Source organism: Neltuma alba, unplaced genomic scaffold (assembly GCF_004799145.2).
Source record: "Neltuma alba isolate B1F8T4 unplaced genomic scaffold, ASM479914v2 tig00010294_pilon, whole genome shotgun sequence".
In the NCBI taxonomy this organism is placed as follows: Eukaryota; Viridiplantae; Streptophyta; class Magnoliopsida; order Fabales; family Fabaceae; genus Neltuma; species Neltuma alba.
In genome coordinates this window covers 425,019-445,359 of record NW_021635212.1, presented here as the reverse complement: position 1 = coordinate 445,359, position 20,341 = coordinate 425,019, and the positions used below count along the sequence as shown (strand labels likewise).

At 36.0% G+C, this 20,341-nt stretch overlaps 1 protein-coding gene across 1 annotated transcript; it reads left to right on the top strand.

Moving 5' to 3' along the window:
- Positions 1-788: 788 nt before the first annotated feature.
- On the top strand, positions 789-1,426 carry LOC114755623 (putative ripening-related protein 1). Its single transcript, XM_028944501.1, has one exon. The coding sequence runs from the start codon at positions 833-835 to the stop codon at positions 1,424-1,426; it is 594 nt and encodes a 197-aa protein (XP_028800334.1). The 5' UTR covers positions 789-832.
- Positions 1,427-20,341: the final 18,915 nt, after the last annotated feature.

Sequence of the window (20,341 nt, the reverse complement as noted above, 5' to 3'; positions counted from 1 at the left end):
TCCTTACATTTTGTTATTAGTGATTATTAATATTGCTATACTTTGTTATTTTTAATTAAATTTTATCATTTTAATGTGACCGGTTTGATCCCGGTTTGACCCCGATCTGACCCATTGACCCTTGAACCACTACCTCAACCGGTTTAGTGTCTGGTCCGGTTTTTTGTTCCTTGGTTTCAAGCCTTTTGGTGTGCCAAGGGGTCCTGGGTTCAAACCCTCCCTTGGCCACTTTGTTTTAAACAAAAAAACTCCGGCTACCGGAGGTCCTGCCGAAGTTACTGTTTCGGCCACCGGTGACCGGACCCCAACGGCGGCCACCTAAGCGCCGGTGGCCGGACCTCCGACCTCCGGTAGCCGGAACAGTAACTCCGGTAAATATTTATTTTTTAATAAAATAAAAAGGGAGGGGTATTATTGTAATCTCACTCTAAAAATTAATATCAGATTGATCCCTTGGTTCTGCAGTGAGGTTTCAGAAAGTTTTGGAGGCTCTTTAATATTAATTGTCTTCTGCGGTCCTACAGTGAAATTCCCCCTTAAATATAACTTATTAACTTATTTTGTCTCCAAAATTCATAATTTTCACCTCATAGTAATCCCTATTATATTATAACTGTACATGTTAAAAGGTTTCTATTAAATAGTACTCTTTCAGTCCTAAATATAAAACCCTTTTTATAGTGTAATTTACATCATGAAAGGAGTCTTATATTTAGAATCGGAGGAGTAGTACTTATTTATTATAAATAACTAAGTTATAGACAGACACATGGAACGAAGGAATCACACACACGATTAAGTGGGAACAGTGTGAAGGAGATCGAAGGAGAAGATGAAGATGAAACTTGGCATTTCAAGGCTCTCAAGTCTTGTTCCAATCCTGTTCTCCATTGTTGTAATAGGCTGCTGCTTGATTGCTGCTGAAGGTGGTGATGACTGCAAAGAGAGTGGCAAGTTGCCAGGGAAGAACCCCCCACCTGGGAAATGCAACGAAGACGACAACTCAAAGTGCTGTGCAGAAGGCGAGAGCTATTCCATCTTCCAGTGTTCGCCGCCGGTGACTGAGCAGACAAAGGCCATCCTAACTCTGAACAGCTTTCAGGAAGGCGGAGACGGCGGAGGGCCATCAAAATGCGACAACATGTATCACTCCGACGACGAAGCGGTGGTGGCACTTTCAACAGGATGGTTCGGGTCCGACGACAATAATAGGTGCCACAAGAGCATCATTATCTCCGGCAACGGAAAGGAGGTGAAGGCGACGGTGGTGGATGAGTGTGACTCCACACAAGGCTGTGATGAAGAGCACGATTTCCAGCGTCCATGCCGTAATAATGTCGTCGATGCTTCCAAAGCAGTTTGGAAGGCTTTGGGTGTGGACGAAAACGGCAAGGACGAGCCTGAAATTGAATGGTCCGAAGCGTAGAGAATATATATATATATATAGTCACGAGAAGTGATATGTATTTCTACAATAATCTATCCTATGCACTGGGGGCTGGTTTCCAGTGTGATAGTGTGTATTTGGCCACATGCCAATTATATATTTTAAATTAAGATTTAAAAATTAATTATTTTTGTAACTAACGTTGTTTCACGTTTTAATTATTACCTCGCAAATGAAAACTCTCTTTAATGTATATAATTAATTAAAATAGGGATAATTTGAGAAAAATTTACAAATTTCAAAGACAAACTGTTTTGAGCTATAAATTTAAAACCAAAACAAATTTTCCAGTTAACTCTTGCCTTTATCATTGGCAAGAATATTCAAAGAGTCTCTTGCTGTTATTTTTTCGACAATTCTTTGCATCCTCTCATACAAACTTTACAAAAATTAGAAATAAAACAAACATTATAAAGAAAGACTCAGCCCTTATTGTGAAAATATGATGTGAAAGCCCTATTATGCTTTAGAAAAGTTCTAATTCTCACTTAGAGATATTGCATTATGAATGTGACAAGTAGGGGTGTGCATAGATGGGGCAAGGTAGGATAGTACCTCTGCTCGATACCCAGCCCGAAGGATGAGCGAGCTGCATTTGATGCTTGGCCCTACCCAGTAGAAGCTCAAGCTATTTTGGGGTGGGCTATTTGTGGGCTCGGAATGATGCGCTTTTCTTGCCCAAATTTACAACTTGAGTTATGAAGTTGCCGTATATCTTAACAGATATCCATGCTTTAAGAATTTAACAATATTCATAATTTATTAAAAATAAGACAATAAAAAATTGTAATTAAAGTCTTAAAGTTCAAATGATTTGTATCAACCTCCACAAAGTTGAGAAAATAACAAAACATTTAAAAAAAAATACAAGCTATATTAACATGTTCAATTATATTATTAACTTATAGTTTAATATAATTTATAAAGATCTATATATTACATTCAAATGGGTATAATTAGTATCATTTCATGATATATGAAGTAATATCAACATGTAAAAGTTAAAAGACAATTATACTACACAACAAGATAATTTTAAAAAGTTAAAAAAGGTGGTATATTTTTTTAAAAAAAATTAGAACTTTAAAAACGTAAAGTCTAATAATATAAAGGAGTAATGTTCCTTTTGGTTATTGAAATATAATAAAATATAGTATGTTAATATATATTATAATATGAATAATTATATATATTTAGAGCAAGGCCAAATGGGCAGGGCAACATGCTGTACCCAAGGCTCAGCTCTGCCCGTGAATAGCCCAACACGAAAATGCCCTTTTTTTTAGGGATGCATCTTTTGGGCCAGGCAGGGCATTTTTTTGGCGGGATTGGCTGGGCATACTGGGCAATTGGGTCTCATGAACACCCCTATTGACAAGAAAACAATACAAAACTCCATGTATGCCCTCCCAATAAGTGTAATTTCCGGAATTTGAACTTGTGTTCTTCTCCTTACGAGGTGAGACTGCTTACCATCTCAACCAACAACTTGTTGGTATTAACACCTCATAGTCTAAGTATATACTACGTTCAGTTATTAATATAAGATCTAATTAACTAATTTAAGAAAATTAAAAAGTTATTAAACTACTTTAAAATATTTATATTTATTGATTTTCTTCAAATTAATTTGCCTTACTTATAAATTAATATATAGTCTAATGATACACATAAGTGTTATAGCGAAATCATACAACATATGATGTAATTAAGTGATTTAAGAATTTTATTAATCTCTCTAAATTAGTTAATTGTTTCTTATATTAATAATGGAAAGTAGTATGAATTTTCAAAAGATATTCACCAGGCCATTGCATAAAGGCTCGTTGAATGATTTCTTTACAAAGATCCTCTGTTTAATTATGCACATTGATTTGTAAATAAAAAAAAACCGTCTGACCGTTTGATTGTTTGAACTAATTTGGTGGAAATTTTTGAATGACTTGAAAATTGGGAGAAAAGTGAGAAAGAAATATATGAATGAACGTAGATATATTTATATATAAATGCATACTTGAAAATTTTTTTGGGGATAAATTGCTGGATTTGAGAACTAATTATACCTCTCTTTTTTTTTCCTCTTTTCTACTTCATATTTACAATAGGAAAAATTGTAAAGAAATTTTAGAATTGAAAATTTTCATATAATGACCCTTTTATAAAAATTGTTGTCAATTACTTATCAATTCATTCAATTGTTGTCAAAATTAATACTTATGTTGTAACTGTTTTCTATTTGTAATTTTTCTACTTTCAAGGAAGGGAATTTATGGACTTAAGAAAAAGGGGGTCACCGATATAGTTGATGGGCCTATCTGCTTTCACCGCTGTTTCAGGCCCAAGGTTTTGAGGAGTGAGAAGATATTATCCATAGACCATAATTGAGAAGGAACAAAAAAAAGAACCGGACACTAAACCAGGTGAAATAGTGGTTCAAAGATCAATTGGTCGGATCGAGATCAACTCGGGATCCAACCGGTCATATTACAATAATATAATTTAATTAAAAATAACAAAATATAACAACATTAACAATTACGAATAATAAAATATAAGAAAATATGACAATAATTTGATTATAACAATAACAAAATATAACAGCATTGAGAATTTTGATCTTTATAATTCATCATTAATTAAAATTAATAATCATTGATACCTAAATTATCATTAAAATTCATTTAAATCTATAGGGACTGATATATTAGGAGTTGTATGAGAAAAAATAGGACTAATAATAGCCTAATCATTCAAACCAGTTTATTACTGGTTTTCACCTATTCACACCGGTTTGACCGGTTCTCTACCGGTTCAACTCCCTCCCGATTTAGTATCCAAACCGAATCGGGCCACTAACCGATTCATTGGTTTACCAGTTGAACTGGCCGGTCTGAACCAGTTTTTTATTTACTGATAATTAGTTAATAGGGGTGTTCAAATACGCCCGTCCCAGTTTCAGCCATATTGGGAAGGGATGGATCAGTTCTGAAATTTTTCGGGATGGGCATCCTGAAAGTATGATTTTTTTAAAATTTTTTTATCATATTATAATTATTAAAAATTAAAAATACAAAATATTTAAAGCATGTGTAATACAAAATGTTTATATTTGTAGCTTTTAAGATATATGTAGTTGAATGGTTATTATTTATTTAGAGTTTTTATTGTTGCTTATGATTTTTGGAGTGGTGAAAATGAATTTTAGAGTTATTTTGTTACTGATTATTATTTATTTGGACTTTTTTTTAAGAGAGCTAAGCCCAAAGAAATAAAAAAAGAAACAACAAGATGCTTTCAAAAAGGCTAAGCCCAAAGAAGTAGAAATAGAAAGAGAAAAACAATCAAAGTGTATTGTAGTAGATCCAACCACAAAACAAAAATATTTTAAAAAAACAAAACAAAACAAAAGGCAACATCCTAGTCCCGTCCTGTCCCTACTAGGACTGGGGCAACACCGGGATGGGACAGGACGAGACATAGAACTGGTTTTCTATCCTGTCCCTATTCATTGGGACGAGACCAGGATGAGCTTGTCCTGGTTCGATCCCGTCCCATCCCGTCTCGTGAACAACCCTATTACCTAATGAGCCTAGATGAATGTTAACTGTTAAGTAATAAACTAATTCCTGTTCTTTGCATTGTGATATTTTCTTTCTTTCTTCTTCTTCCTTTTTTTTTTTTGGTATAAGCTTTAAGTCTCCCTATTGAATTATGAGTGTTAATATTAAAGTCTTTCCAATGAATATGTTTCTTGAAATTTGAACCTACGCATTGTTATATTTTCAATCCAAAGACTTTGCACCAAAAGAATTGTTAAGAGTTTAAAATTTGAAATAAAATCATTTTGCCTGTTTTGAATTCCTGTTTGCACCATTATTTTGAACAATCATATATCGGTCATAAAGTCATGATATTTTCACATATTTTATAAAAACTCAAAATCCTATAATAGAACTTAAATTAAAGAAAGAAACAAACTAAAAAGTTTTTTTTTAAAATCCTTAATTAAACAAGAAAGGTTGAATGGTTGATAACTAATTTTGAAATAACATAAGCCGATGACATTTCAATACCCGAAAAAGAAAAGGTTGCTGATACATGGAAAATTTTATTCACATGATAAAACGGTACATAGCATACAAATGAGGGCAAATCATCACTCGAAATTCATGCAAAAGTGAAAAACAATAACTTACATTACAATGGAATACACAGTACATTCCAATTGCCAACAAGATATTTATGAAACATGAAATAAGAACCATACAGGAAACATTAAAAAAATAAAAAGATCACACAATATCACAGGAAGCGACATTTTATGCCTAATTCATTCTTCTTTGATTTGGATGAGCTTTTTTCTTTGTTTTTTTTTTTCGCTCGTTTCTTAGGCCTAGCTTAAAATATTCTGACAAGCCCTTTAGGTTTCCCAGTTAAGAAGACAACTTGACCTGTGAATATTTCAAACACCATCCCACATGCATATCCCATAGCTACTAGTTTCCAATCAAATCCAAATTTGTCATTACTTGATGAGGTTGGTTGTGGTAATTTCCTTTCATCATGATGATTACATGCTTTTGACAATGGAAATCCACATAATCCTAAATTTCCCTCATAGGAATCATTTGAAAATGTATCAAATAGCTTATCTCATGGTATTTCTTCAACAAGTTGATTCCAAGAAAAATTCAAAACTTCAAGAAAGTTGAGATTTGCTAGTGCAAAAGGAATCTTACCTTTAAGCATGTTTGATGATAAATCCAACGATTCTAGGTTTCTCAAGTTTGCAAAGGATTGAAGAATAGGACTAGTGATTGTATTGTGAGAGAGGTTTAGACCTTTTAGTGAATGTAGCTCACCAATAACTTGTGGAATCTCTCCATCAAATATATTATTTGACAAGTCAATGGATGTGAATGTAGTTATGATCCTTACCAACTCTAACTCAACACTTTTCAACGTGACCATCACTGATTCTTGATAAGAATGCTTAGTTTCCATGTAATCTGCATTGGCTGCAACGTAATCAACATTCATCATTCCTTTAATATAAATTCCTTGATGCATGTGGTTGGCAAAGATCCCTCAAAACAGTTGTTGGAAACGTAAAAAATTCCTAACTTAGGAAAAGGATGTTCGGTGTTGGAGCTATAACTGGTATCATAGAACTTGTTACCTCTCAAAATGAGTACCTACAGCTCTGGTAAGCCTTTGAGCCAATTAGGAAATTCATCATTGGTCGAGTTTTCTCCCACATCTAAAATTTCTTATTGCTTGCAATGGCTCAAAGACAAAGGCAATAGTCCCTCGAATTGATTGTTGTTCAAATGCAAAGATTGCAAAGAATTGCTTTTAGAAAAATTGTTTGGTATAGATCCAACAAAATTATTCATTTGCAAATATAAACTCTCAAGATAAGGGAAAGCAACAAAGCACTTTGGGATGTGGCTTGACAAGTTGTTGTGAGACAAGTTGAGTATCACAAGTGAGCTTGAATGCATTGCAAAATGAGGAAGAAATGTGTCAATTGAATTTGTTATTCACTACAAAAAAAAAACATGCTATTAGCGACAGAATTAGCGATGGACTAGTGACTGAATGGAATTAGCGATGGAATTAGAGACGGAATTTGTTCCGTCACTAATTCTTTTGTCACTAATTATCGATGAAAATTTCATCATAAATTAGTGATGGAATAACCCATCGCTAACCTGATTTTTGAATAAAATAAAATAAAATACCATGTGGTGCCTCTACTAGTCACCACGTCATCATCAGTGATGATCACTGACCACCTCCACGTGACGCTATCACCTCACCTTTACCTGCCATGTGTCGCCACCATATAATTTCCTCCTCAAAGTGACTTCTCCATGGCTCAAACCCAGGACCTCATCTGTACACGTGTGCGACTTTACCAGTTGAGTTGCAATGAACCTGTTGACTTATTATGCAAAATTAAATATATACAATATTCTTTTACAAAAACAATTATATATACATATATATTATTAAAAACTAAAAATAAACTACATGATAATTTTAATCATAAATATTTTAATGGATTTTTACATATTTGTTTTACTATTTATTTTATAGTGTTTTATTTTTAAAAAATATTTTTAATATAATTTTAATTTCCAATGACACTAATTTTGAATTTTAAATCATAAATAATTTTTTCATAAGTATTTTTTTAAAAATTTATTTTTTAATTAACATCGATAAGATATACAATTTAATTATATATGTATCATATTACATTATATTATGTTATTTGCATGTGTTTCATATATTTGATGAAAACTATTTATAATTAGTAAAAAAATCTTGTTATTCAAAAAGTACCTACCATAATAAGTTATTCTATATAAAAAATTAAATAATTTGAATAGATTATGATAAACAATATTATCCTACTTGTATATCTATCGTATGTAATTTATTTTCTTAAAATTCTTTGTATATACCATTTGTTTTTGCATTGAAGACCAAAATCAATCTATATCATCGGTATTAATTATATCATGATTAAATATTATTGTTTAATGATTGAAATTCAAATTCACTTCAATATTAGTTTATATTCATATAAATTTATTTTTTAGTTATGAATTTCTATCATATATTATATCTTTCAATATATTGTACATATGATAAAATTATTTATTTCTTATATCAGTTTGTATAAGAAAATTATTAATATTCTTATTATATTTTTTTAAATATTATTAATAATCAAAAGGAATTAATTTTAAAAAAATATAAACAATTTTTCTAAGAAATTGTCTTCCTATTCTCAGTATATATCTAATGATGACATGAATAATGACAATATCTTCATTAATACCAACTCCACAAATATATCAATTTATTTTACAGTTAAAAATATATTTAAATTATTATATTCATAATTATGTTATTGTATAAATTGTTGTAAGATTATAATTTGAAATAATAAAATTTAAAATTAGTAATAGATTAGCGCCAGAATTATGACGGAATAGAATTAGCAACAGAAACGTCTGTGATAACATTTTTAGCGACGAAATTTCCAATAGAAAAAATTTCATCGCTAATTCTATCGTTAAATATTTACTGACAGATTAGAGATGAAATTTAGCAAGGGATAGAAATTCCATCACTAATCCGCTGCTAAATTTAGCGACAGAATTTTTGTCAGTAATCCGTCAAAAATTAGCAATGGAATAATTTTTCGTCACTAATTTTGTCAGTAATAAGCTATATTTTTTGTAGTGGTTGGACACTAAAAAAATTCAACACCAAAGGATAGAATTGGGAGATTTCCTTGCAACAAGTTGAAGCTGAGATCAAGAAACTACAAGTTTCTAATTGAAAGATGTTCAATTGATGTGAAGTTAGAGAGATCCAATTCCAAAGAACCATTCCCCTTATTATTGAACCACTGGGGACTATCTCCATGAATTTTGTCATTGGAAAGATTTAACAATTACAAATTTTGAAGGTTTCCTAATTGTTTAGGAAAGTCATGGATGTTGCGAGAGGATAGATCTAACTATGTAAGATTGGGAATGGTATAGTGAACATCATTATTAGAGCTAAGTGAGAGAAACTTGTTGTTTGAAAGATCAAGATGTTCTAGATTTTGAAGCTTTGAGAATTGATGAATACTAATAGAGCCTGTCAAATTATTTGATGATAGACTTAGAACAGAAAGATTTAGGAAACCAAAAATTGACTCAGGAAGACCTTGCAACTTATTATCATCAAGATTTAACTTCTGCAAATTTGGAAGGCCTATGAATTTTGAAAAGATAGTGATATGACAAGAATCTAAATATAAGAACCTAAAATTGGGAATGGTGTAGTTAAGATTATTATCAGAGGCAAGTGATAGAAGCTTGTTGCTTGAAAGATCAAGATATTCTAGATTTTGAAGCTTTGAAAACTGGTAAAAATTAACAAAGCTACTCAAGTTATTTGATGATAACCTCAAATAAGAAAGATTTATGAGGGTAAAAATTGACTCGGGAAAATTAACTTGTATCTTGTTGTTAGAGAAATCAAGAAATTTCACATTTGAAAGATTTCCAAACACATCTAGCAACAAATCACTAAAATAATTGTGATTGAAGTACAATGAAGTGAGACTTGGCATATTTGAAAGAAATGAGAGCTCACTACTAAAACTATTAAATGCAAGGTCCAAATGAGTTAATCGAGTGAGGTTCTCAAAACTTACATGAATAGGCCCATCAAATTAGCAAGCCTTAAGTCTCAAAAAATCAAGGGACTTCAAATGGCCTATGGAATATGGAAGTTGTCCAATGACATTTTGATGCAGATTTTAATTTAACTAATTAATTATTTTATTATTGTTTATTTTAGATCGTGGGTAGTTACTCCATTCACCCCACTTCCCCACTCCCCTCATTTTATTTCTTTTATTTATTTTATTTCTTTCGTTTATTTATAGTTTAGGGTTTCAGTTTGTGATCAGACTTGGCATTTAGAATTCATCGATCAGTTTTCTCCCGTTCTCCCTGCTCCTCTACTTCTCCTCTCTTCTTCTTCCTCTTCTCTAACCTCTCATCCTTTCCAATCCTTTCTTGTTTTACATCAATTTTGGCATCAGAGCCAGGTTGATTTTTTTTCTTGTGCCTAAAATTTCTTTTTCTGTGTATCCAAACAAGCCCTTACTTCAAAAGCCAACCCGCCACATCTGCTTCCAACGCCGTTCAACCCCAACGTGACCGTCGTTCACCGTTCCGTCACCATCATCACTGTCTCTGACAAGAAGGCGTCCAAACCCCACTGACTCGCGGCCAGGGACTGCTGGAAATCACCCCTCACAAGATCAAATCGTCCCCCCGTGTGAAACTACCATCAGCGTCACTTCAGAGCCTCAGATCTCCCTCCTCCGCCATCTGATCAACACGAGACCACCTCCATTGGGTTCACAAGGGACAACGCGGTTCAACCCCCGAGTTTCACTCCCAGAAAGTCCTCCACGCGCTCCCACGTGCCGTCATAGTCTCTGTGCATGAGATCCACGTGCCTCCGTTCCTCTGCGGCTCCAGATTCAGTTTTAGCGAAAATTACACACTCGGCCCATAATTTCCAGAAAATTTCGGATTCACCCCAGATTTTGAAATTTTACTGTCTGACCCTATTCGTTGGAGGAAATTACACTTCTGGACTCGGATTTTGTCAAAATTTCACTTCGGCCACAGGATCATTTAGACACTTTGGGGTAATTTTTTCTGGTCTCTTTAAGTGCGTTGGTAAGGCGCAATTGACCCTCTCTTTAACTTACTGTGACTAGTTTGACATACTGGAGGTTACTAGTTTGCTTTTGCCATTTTATTGATTATTGTCTACCGTAGATATTATATTTTATTAGCATTTTCATTTGTTTAAAAAAAAAGCAAAAAAAAAAAAAAGAAGAGAAAAAAAAAAGGAGGAAGAATTTATTTTCATTTTATTAGTAGCTCTTTACTTGCTTCATTATTTGTTGTTAGCTTTCGTCTATCTACTGCATGACTATTCGTGATATTGAAAATAGACAAGACACCTTAGACCAAGCACTTCAATCTTTAGAACCTCGTGTTAGCTCCCTTCAATCCCAAATGGACCAGAGACTTCAGACCTTTGAACTAAAACTGAATGAACTTACCAAATGCCTTAAGGAATCTTTGGCCGAGATTAAGCAAGAATATAACTCCCAGTGTCAGGAGCTTAGAGCCACTACTCAGGAGCTTAAGGTATCTAATCAAGAGCTTAGGACCTCCCAGCAAGAAATTAGAGATTCTCTCCTAAGAATTGATAGGCATGTCTTTAGTAAAGGTGCAGAAGGGATTCTTGGAAATGTACCTGAGACCAATCAAGCGCACCTTAAGTTCGACACCATTGGACCATCTCACCTAGAGGCTCCCAACTGTCTATAGGGCCACGTAACCCGCAGGCTAAACCGCTACACGTTGAGACCCTTCCCCCACAGTTCGAGGAAGAGGACAACCCATGGGATGAGCAAGGGACAGAGGCTCGCTACGAATCCCATGTTGTGAACCGACGAGCCTATGGAGGATACGCTGCGTGCCCTAGGTATGGACGAGAACTATCGCCGCCCAGACGATATCGAGACACCCCTCGGCAAGACTACAATGATGATATGACGAAGAGGGCTAAAGTTGAGGCACCTGACTTTGATGGTCGTTTAGATGCGAATGCCTTCCTCGATTGGTTAGCCACCATGGACGACTACTTCGAGTGGTACAATATGAGTGACATACAACGCGTTCGTTTTACCAAGATGAAGCTCGTAGGATCTGCAAGGAAGTATTGGCAGTTCGTCCAAACGAACCTTGAACGCCTAGGGCAACCTCCTGTCACTACTTGGGAGGAGATGAAGTTGAAGCTTAAGGAAAAGTACGTGCCGGTCAGTCACTTAAGCATGCTCTTCAACCAATTGAACAACCTCAAGCAAGGAACCTCATCGGCAGCCGACTACGTCTCTCGATACGATGACCTTCTGATCCGCAATGACTTAAATGAGCCGAGTTTTGTGGTTATTGAGAGGTTCATCAGCGGCCTTAGGGATGACATACAGAGGGAGCTCAGAGTAAACCGTCCTTACACTTTAGAGGAAGCATATCATAAGGCTATCGACATTGACTCCCTGCCTAAGTATCCCTCTTTCAGGCGTCCCAGCTTCTCTGGATTAGAGTCTCGTCCAACACGCAGCTCCACTGTTTCGGGCAATCAGCGGGTAAGTCAACAACTTTCAGGACCAAGCGCTTCTAGGCCAAGAGAGTCATTAGCCTCGAACGCTCGCACAGGTAGCTCATCGATAGAGTGTTTCAAGTGTCACTCTAAGGGACACATCGCTTCAAAGTGCCCGCAACGTGCGTTGCTTATCGAATCTCAAGACGATGCACTACTCGAGAGCGATCCAGATGTCGTCATCGACCCTGTCGATATTCCTTCTGATGTGGACGAAGAAATTAATTGTGATGACATGCCATCAGGTCATCTTGGAGTGATGTGATGCCTCTTGACTGTCCCAACGCCAGATGACTCATGGAAACGGAACAGCATCTTCCACACCTTCGTGAAGTGCGGTGATAAGTCATGCAAACTGGTTATTGATAGTGGAAGTGAAAGAAATGTGATCTCTAGTCGAGGTGTTGCTCGTCTTGGACTTAAGACAGAGCAAATTGCTAAGCCTTTCCGAGTTGCGTGGATTGACAACACTTCAATGCTTATCACTCAGCAGTGTCGAGTCCCACTCCAGTTGGGTGACTACAAGGAGGATGTCTTATGTGTTGTGATTCCTATGGATGTGTCTCATATTCTTTTAGGACGCCCGTGGCTATATGACCATGATGTCACTATCCAAGGCCGAGCGAACAACCACATCTTCAAGCATGAGGGCAAGACCATCTTACTCCGTCCTGCAAAGCCTGAGCCTAAAGCAAAAGGTCTAATCCCCACGAAAGGATCCACTTCTAAACCTATCAACCTTCACCTCCTCACGGAAAAGCAATTCATCGAAGAAAGTAGAGAGGGTGATGTCATCCTTGCTGTTGTTTCTAAAGTCATTTCTCCTCCTGCACCAATACCTGACAACTTCCCACAAGAAGTGACCCAACTCTTGGACGAGTTTAAAGATGTTGCACCTGAGGAGTTACCTCCTGACTTGCCACCCATGAGGAACATCCAGCATGCAATCGATTTGGTTCCAGGATCACAGCTCCCCAACCTTCCACACTACAGGATGAACCCTAAAGATCGGGAAGAGCTCAATCGTCAGGTTAACAGCTTGCTTGAGAAGGGCTATATCCAGCATAGCCTCAGTCCTTGTGCTGTCCCTGCCCTTCTGACTCCGAAGAAAGACGGCTCGTGGAGAATGTGTGTTGATAGTCGAGCCATAAACAAGATAACTGTCAAGTACAGGTTCCCGATCCCTAGGTTAGAGGACATGCTTGATTTCGTGTCTGGGTCTAAGTGGTTCTCCAAGCTTGATCTTCGTAGTGGTTACCATCAGATTCGAATCAGGCCAGGAGATGAGTGGAAGACCGCATTCAAGACACAAGATGGACTGTACGAGTGGCTCGTTATGCCATTTGGCTTAACAAACGCCCCGAGCACATTTATGCGAGTGATGACGCATATGCTGCAGCCCTATCTGGGAAAGTTCGTGGTTGTCTATTTTGATGACATCTGGTTTTTAGTAAGTCCAGAGACGACCACTTGCACCACCTTAGACAGGTGCTTCTGACCCTGCGGAAGGAGAAATTTTATCTCAACCTACCAAAGTGCTCCTTCCTACAGAGCCAAGTTATGTTTCTCGGGTTCATCGTCTCGGAACAAGGCTTATCTGCCGACCCTGCGAAAGTCCGAGCTATTCAAGATTGGCCAGAACCGCAGACACTGCATGAAGCACGTAGCTTCCATGGGCTTGCATCTTTCTATCGGCGTTTCATCAGAGACTTCAGCACACTTATGTCTCCAATTACTGACTGCCTGAAGAAGGATAAGTTCAACTGGACTCCCATGGCCTCCACAGCTTTCAGCACTATTAAGAAGAAACTCTCGAGTGCTCCCGTCCTGGCTTTACCTGATTTCAACAAGTGCTTTGAAGTTGCGTGCGATGCATCCGGGGTTGGGATTGGAGGCGTTCTCAGCCAAGAAGGCCACCCTGTCGCCTACTTCAGTGAGAAGCTCAATGAGGCCAAGCAAAAGTACTCCACGTATGACAAAGAGTTCTACGCCATTGTTCGCTCTTTGGAGCATTGGAAGTACTACCTCCTTCCCCAACAGTTTGTCATATACTCAGACCACCAGTCTCTCAAGTTCCTTAGCTCCCAACGGCATTTGAATGCCAAACATGCCAAGTGGAGCGAATTCATTCAGGAGTTTACCTTCGTGGTCAAGCACCGCCCAGGGGTAGAGAACAAAGTAGCTGATGCTCTTAGTCGAAGAATCCACGTTCTCAACACTCTAACGGTTAGTGTCATGGGCTTTGACCGGCTCAGGGATGAGTACACCTCGTGTCCTGACTTTGGCATCATTTATAACGAGGTTAAAGATGGCAACCGCCATGATCATGTGGATTTCCTTATCAATGATGGCTACCTGTTCCGTGGGACAAGATTGTGCATTCCCCGCACGTCAGTACGCGATTTTCTTGTTTGGGAATTGCATGCTGGAGGGTTAGCCGGACACTTCGGCGTTCAGAAGACTACGGTCCTGGTTGAAGATAGGTTCTACTGGCCTTCCCTTAAGCGTGATGTTGCTCGAATCCTTTCCCAGTGTCGTACATGCCATACGGCCAAAGCAAAGAAGAGGAATACTGGATTGTACACGCCTCTTCCTGTTCCTGAGGCACCTTGGAAGGACATTAGCATGGATTTCGTGCTTGGATTGCCTAAGACAGTGAGGGGACACGACTCTGTCTTGGTTGTGGTTGATAGATTCTCAAAGATGGCACATTTTATTCCGTGCAGTAGGACTACCGATGCCTCACATCTGGCAAAGCTTTTCTTTCGAGAGGTTGTGCGTCTTCACGGTTTGCCTACCACTATCGTCTCTGATAGGGATGTCAAGTTTGTCAGCTATTTCTGGAAGACCCTTTGGAAGCTATTCGGTACACAACTGAAGTTCTCGTCTGCTTTCCACCCTCAAACTGACGGACAGACTGAAGTGACTAACCGTAGCTTAGGTGACCTGCTCCGTAGTTTAGTTGGCGATAAGCCTGGTAACTGGGATTTAGTCTTGCCTATAGCTGAATTTGCTTACAATAACTCGGTCAATAGATCCACTGGCAAAAGCCCATTCCAAATTGTTCAGGGTTACAACCCAAAGCAGCCTGTTGACCTTGTTCCCCTTCCCCTGTCTGCTCGCCCTTCTGAGTCTGCCGAGACCTTTGCACATCGCCTTCACGATATTCATGCTGAGGTTAGGCGTAAGTTAACTTTAAATAATGACAGGTATAAGGTAGCTGCTAATGTCCATCGACGTCACCAGGAGTTCGATGTTGGCGATTTTGTCATGGCTCGTATACGGCCTGAGCGTTTCCAAAGAGGCCTTACAAGAAGCTGCATGCTCGTGCCTCTGGCCCATTTTGCATTTCCAAGAAGTTAGGGCCCAATGCATACTTATTAGAGTTACCTCCAGATATGGCTATCAGTCCAGTATTTAATGTTGAGGATCTTGTTCCTTACCGGGGCACTTTCGAGCCGCCCCTTTGTGTTCTGATGATTCTGCAGGTACCTCGACCTTCCAAGCCCCAACTCCACCGTTGCCCAGGGTTGCGCCGCCTGCCCCAGCCATTGATGCCGTGATGGATGAGCAAACGATATCCACTCCAGCAGGTCCCATTAGTCGTTACCTCGTTCGTTGGAAAGGCTGCACTGATGCAGATGCCACATGGATTACTGAGGATGAATTTCATCGTATGGACCCCGCCTTCCTTGATGACTTCCAGCTATCCAACTCTCCAGTGGCGAGTTCTTCCAAGCCGGGGAGAAATGATGCAGATTTTAATTTAACTAATTAATTATTTTATTATTGTTTATTTTAGATCGTGGGTAGTTACTCCATTCACCCCACTTCCCCACTCCCCTCATTTTATTTCTTTTATTTATTTTATTTCTTTCGTTTATTTATAGTTTAGGGTTTCAGTTTGTGATCAGACTTGGCATTTAGAATTCATCGATCAGTTTTCTTCCGTTCTCCCTGCTCCTCTACTTCTCCTCTCTTCTTCTTCCTCTTCTCTAACCTCTCATCCTTTCCAATCCTTTCTTGTTTTACATCACATTTTCATTCCCTGACAAATCTAACTTTTGAAGACTTTGCAAATGAAAAAAGTTATTAGCTGAATTTCCTTGCAACAACATAGTTGAAAGGCCAAGACAAACTAGAGAGGATGAAAAATTCATGAGCAAAGACAAGGAGCTTAGTGCAATGGAAGACATATGCATATAATCTAAAACAAATTCTTTTAGATCAGTCATGTTTAGAACAGGTTTCTCCCAAGTGGATGGTTCAAGTCTTAAACTCAACCATTCGTCATATGAGGGAAATTCATTCCTAGACAAATCAAGAGAGATCAATTTAGACAATTCTACAATTTTAGAAGGAATTTCACCTACAAAACCAGAATAGCTTAAGTTCAAATGCACAAGAGTGGAAAGATCACCAAATTAAGATGATATCAAGGACCCACTAAAATTATTGTGAACAAGTTGAATGTTTGGAGATTATAAGAAAGTTGGAAGAGGCTACTGTTAGGATGGAGTTGACCTTGGAGCCGACTACAACTAAGATTAAGACCAATCACATGACCAGACATGGAGTCACATGTGATCCCATCTGACAAGCAACAGTTTGAATCATTTCCCCATGAAGCTAAACTATTTTATTTGATGATTTTTATCGCACAAAATGTGGTATTGAATTATTCTAATTTCAATGCTACCTCAAACCGTCAAACACACGAGCTTCTTGTAATAAACTATACACATATGGTGACAGTGAATGAAGACTTTTCTCTTCCTTTTGAATATACCTTACAAATGCACAATACAAAATAATTAATGGTGAAAGTGCACATTTGTTCAGAAAAGTTTTATTAATTTGGAATGTAAATTTATTTTGAGTGTTTAAAATCATAGCAATGCTGTTCAATATCATTAAAAATTAACATTAATTATTAAAATAATAGTATAGATTGTTAATAAATTAATGGTAAGGGAACAACATTACTATGATTTTAGAATTTTGGGATAAACTTGCACATTAACCCAATAATTAATATATACGCAACAAAGTATAGAATACTATAAAATTTATTTGATATTATAAATCAAAGAGAAAATTAAAAAATAAATTTATTTAAAATTTAATATTAGGGTCCCTTTTTATTGAAAAAACATTTAAAACAATGAGAATATATTGAGAACTGGAAAATAATGATTATATACATACATACATATATATATATATATATATATCTCGGTCAGTATGGTAACCCTACATTGTTTTCTTTTCTTCGTTTTGGGGAATACGTTGTAATGTTTTTTATTACTACTACATGATTATTTTTCCAAGAGCAGACCAAATGGGGCAGAAGACTGGCCTTTTTGATGTGATTGAAATGAAAATGAATTAAAGAAAGCTCACAGCCAAATAGGGTGATAATAAATTAATGAAATATTAAATTATCTTATTGACTACTCCTCAAAACATAAATTTAAAGAACTTGTTGAGAAATAAAATTTTTTTTTTTTCCGGGACCAGCGAAACAAAAATTTTTCAGAGTACACGTAAATAAACCAAAGTTTACTTAATTAGCGTTGACGGTCATTGTAAACTATTGAAGCCAACAAAATTTGAAGACTTTTCAATCCCAAAACCAAAATTTAATTTCTAAGATTCTATTCATTTATCAATCAAACTGATTGTGGCAGCACCGACTTTGAATTGTCTTTCTTTGTTTTTTTTTTTTAATCAAACAAACTAGAGTTCATGCATTGATAGTCTATTTTTGTCTCCCTCTCTTTCTATATATATATGTATATATATTTAAAAACACATATACAAATAATGCTTTTAATTTTTTAGAATCAATGAGGAATTTCTTTACATTTATAAATTTGGCGTAGATGACACCTTTGGTTTTAATTAATGCATTATCTTTTATTAATATTGAAATATCATATTTCATCTATCACACAAACTTCATAAATTTTACCCACTCATATCCTAAATATAAAATTCACTTTTTGGTGTAAACTATACTACAAATGAGTTTTACATTTAGAACTGAAGGAGTGCTTTCTCATTTTAATGAAACCTTTATACACTTTTTATATATAAATTCCCAGCTAACATTTTAAATTAGTTGTCCTCAAACTGAGTGTTTGAGTTACGTCATTGACCACTTCAACATACACTCGATCATTGTTGCTCGAGTATATTGTAGGGAATTACAATATATGTTGAAGATCAATATTATGGGAGAATTACAATCAGGTTTCAAGAAAGGGATTTATATTAACAACTAAAAAGAATTTAATAATAAGTTTCAAAATAGGGAAAGATATAATATGTTCATATTAGTTACTTGTTATTGGGACTTCCTAATAATTATTTTCTTTTCTTAAGACTTCATTAAAATTCTCCCTACTATTATATACTTTTGTATTAATTAGAAACTCAATGTTGCTTGAGAACTTGCAGGGTAGCCTTTTGATGATGTACCACATGAGCTTCTGTGTGTGTGTGTGTTAATTTTTAATTAAGAAGCCCCATTGGAATGATATTTCTGGCCTACATGGGTGTTTTCGGTTGCTATAAAGAGGAATTCTTTAAATATATCTTTATCCTACGTCCGGCCATAATTATAAAACTTTATTTATAGTCTACAAATAATATCTTATAATTAGAATCGGAAGTAGTATTTTGTTCTTATGTTTGATCTTTATGGTTAGGATGTTTTTCAATTAAGTTCTCTTATTGTTACAATTTTTCTAGTTTTGTGTTGTGACTTAAATATATTTTTAGTCAATTTCATGAGTATAAACTTGATTGGTTAAATCATCCTCCACAACTTCGGGACTGCTTCAAAACACATAGTTTGGTAAGTAATAATATATACTACCTCCGGTCCTTAATATAAGACCCCGTTTGACTTTTTGTTTGGTCCTAATTATAAGACCCCAATCCATTTTATCTCTCATATTTATACATTTTTTTCAAGATAACCCTTCTAATAATGATAGTTCTAGCCAACACATTTAATTAGTAAGGATATTTTAGGAATGACAACACTTATTTATTACAAACAACTAACTTAACTTACTTCCTTAATCTCCTCAAATAAGTCAACAGGGTCTTATAATTAGGACCGGAGGTAGTATCTGACTTCTCAAATGTTATAGTCTCAGTGGCTCCATCTTCGTGACTATAGGGCCGAGGGCTAACCTATTTAAACCTGTGTATTTTTTTAATTATTTGATATATTTTAAAATCATTTTGATAATTACATTTTTTTCATTTTTTATTTAGCTAGTATTTGGTTAAAATTATCTTAGTCCTTTATAAATGACATGATCTAACCTGATGTGAAAATATTAATATATTTATATGATAATGGATATTTTTCTATTAGAATTCAATATAGCAATTTGATTTGCTTTATTTTTAGTTATTTAGACCTTAATTTGACACTTTAGTTTGTTAATAGTTATGATTAAATTAAAAAATGAACTACTTTAAATTTTAAATGATGATTTGATTTATATTTTATGTGGTATTATCTCTAACAATGAAGATCACATCAATGATGTTGCTATTGTTTAGTATTGAAAAAAATGAAATTTTGTAAACTGGCCTAAAATTTCGCGCTGCCTGGGCCTCGTACATAAAGGCTGAGTTTTGTAAAATGGCTCCAGCGGCCCGTGAAAGGCCGGCCCATTTCCCAGTCCTCCGGTTAACGCACCTTTGCCAGATCTTTCACTTCAGATGGAGGGAGGAAGTGACGGAGGGAGTAGCAAAATCCTCTCGGTCACGACCACCCAAATCCACCTCCTTTGTGGCTTTCCCAGTTCCCACAAAGGAATTTCCGAGAGAAAGGTCAAAGCAGATGAAACGGGTAATATCTCTCCCTGCCCCTTTTGTTAATCCATTTCATGTCGTGCCATAGGCGAGTTTTATTCTAGAACTATGATACCTTTTAAAATGAAAATTCTATTATGAATTTTAGTCCATCCCATGTTGTTCTGATTTTTCATTAAAAGTAAATTCATTTCGAGAATGGGATAGTTTAGTATGAATTCTCTTTGTGAATTCTACAGATTCACCTTCGATAGCAACAATATTCTGTTTCCGTAATCCCTGTTGTTG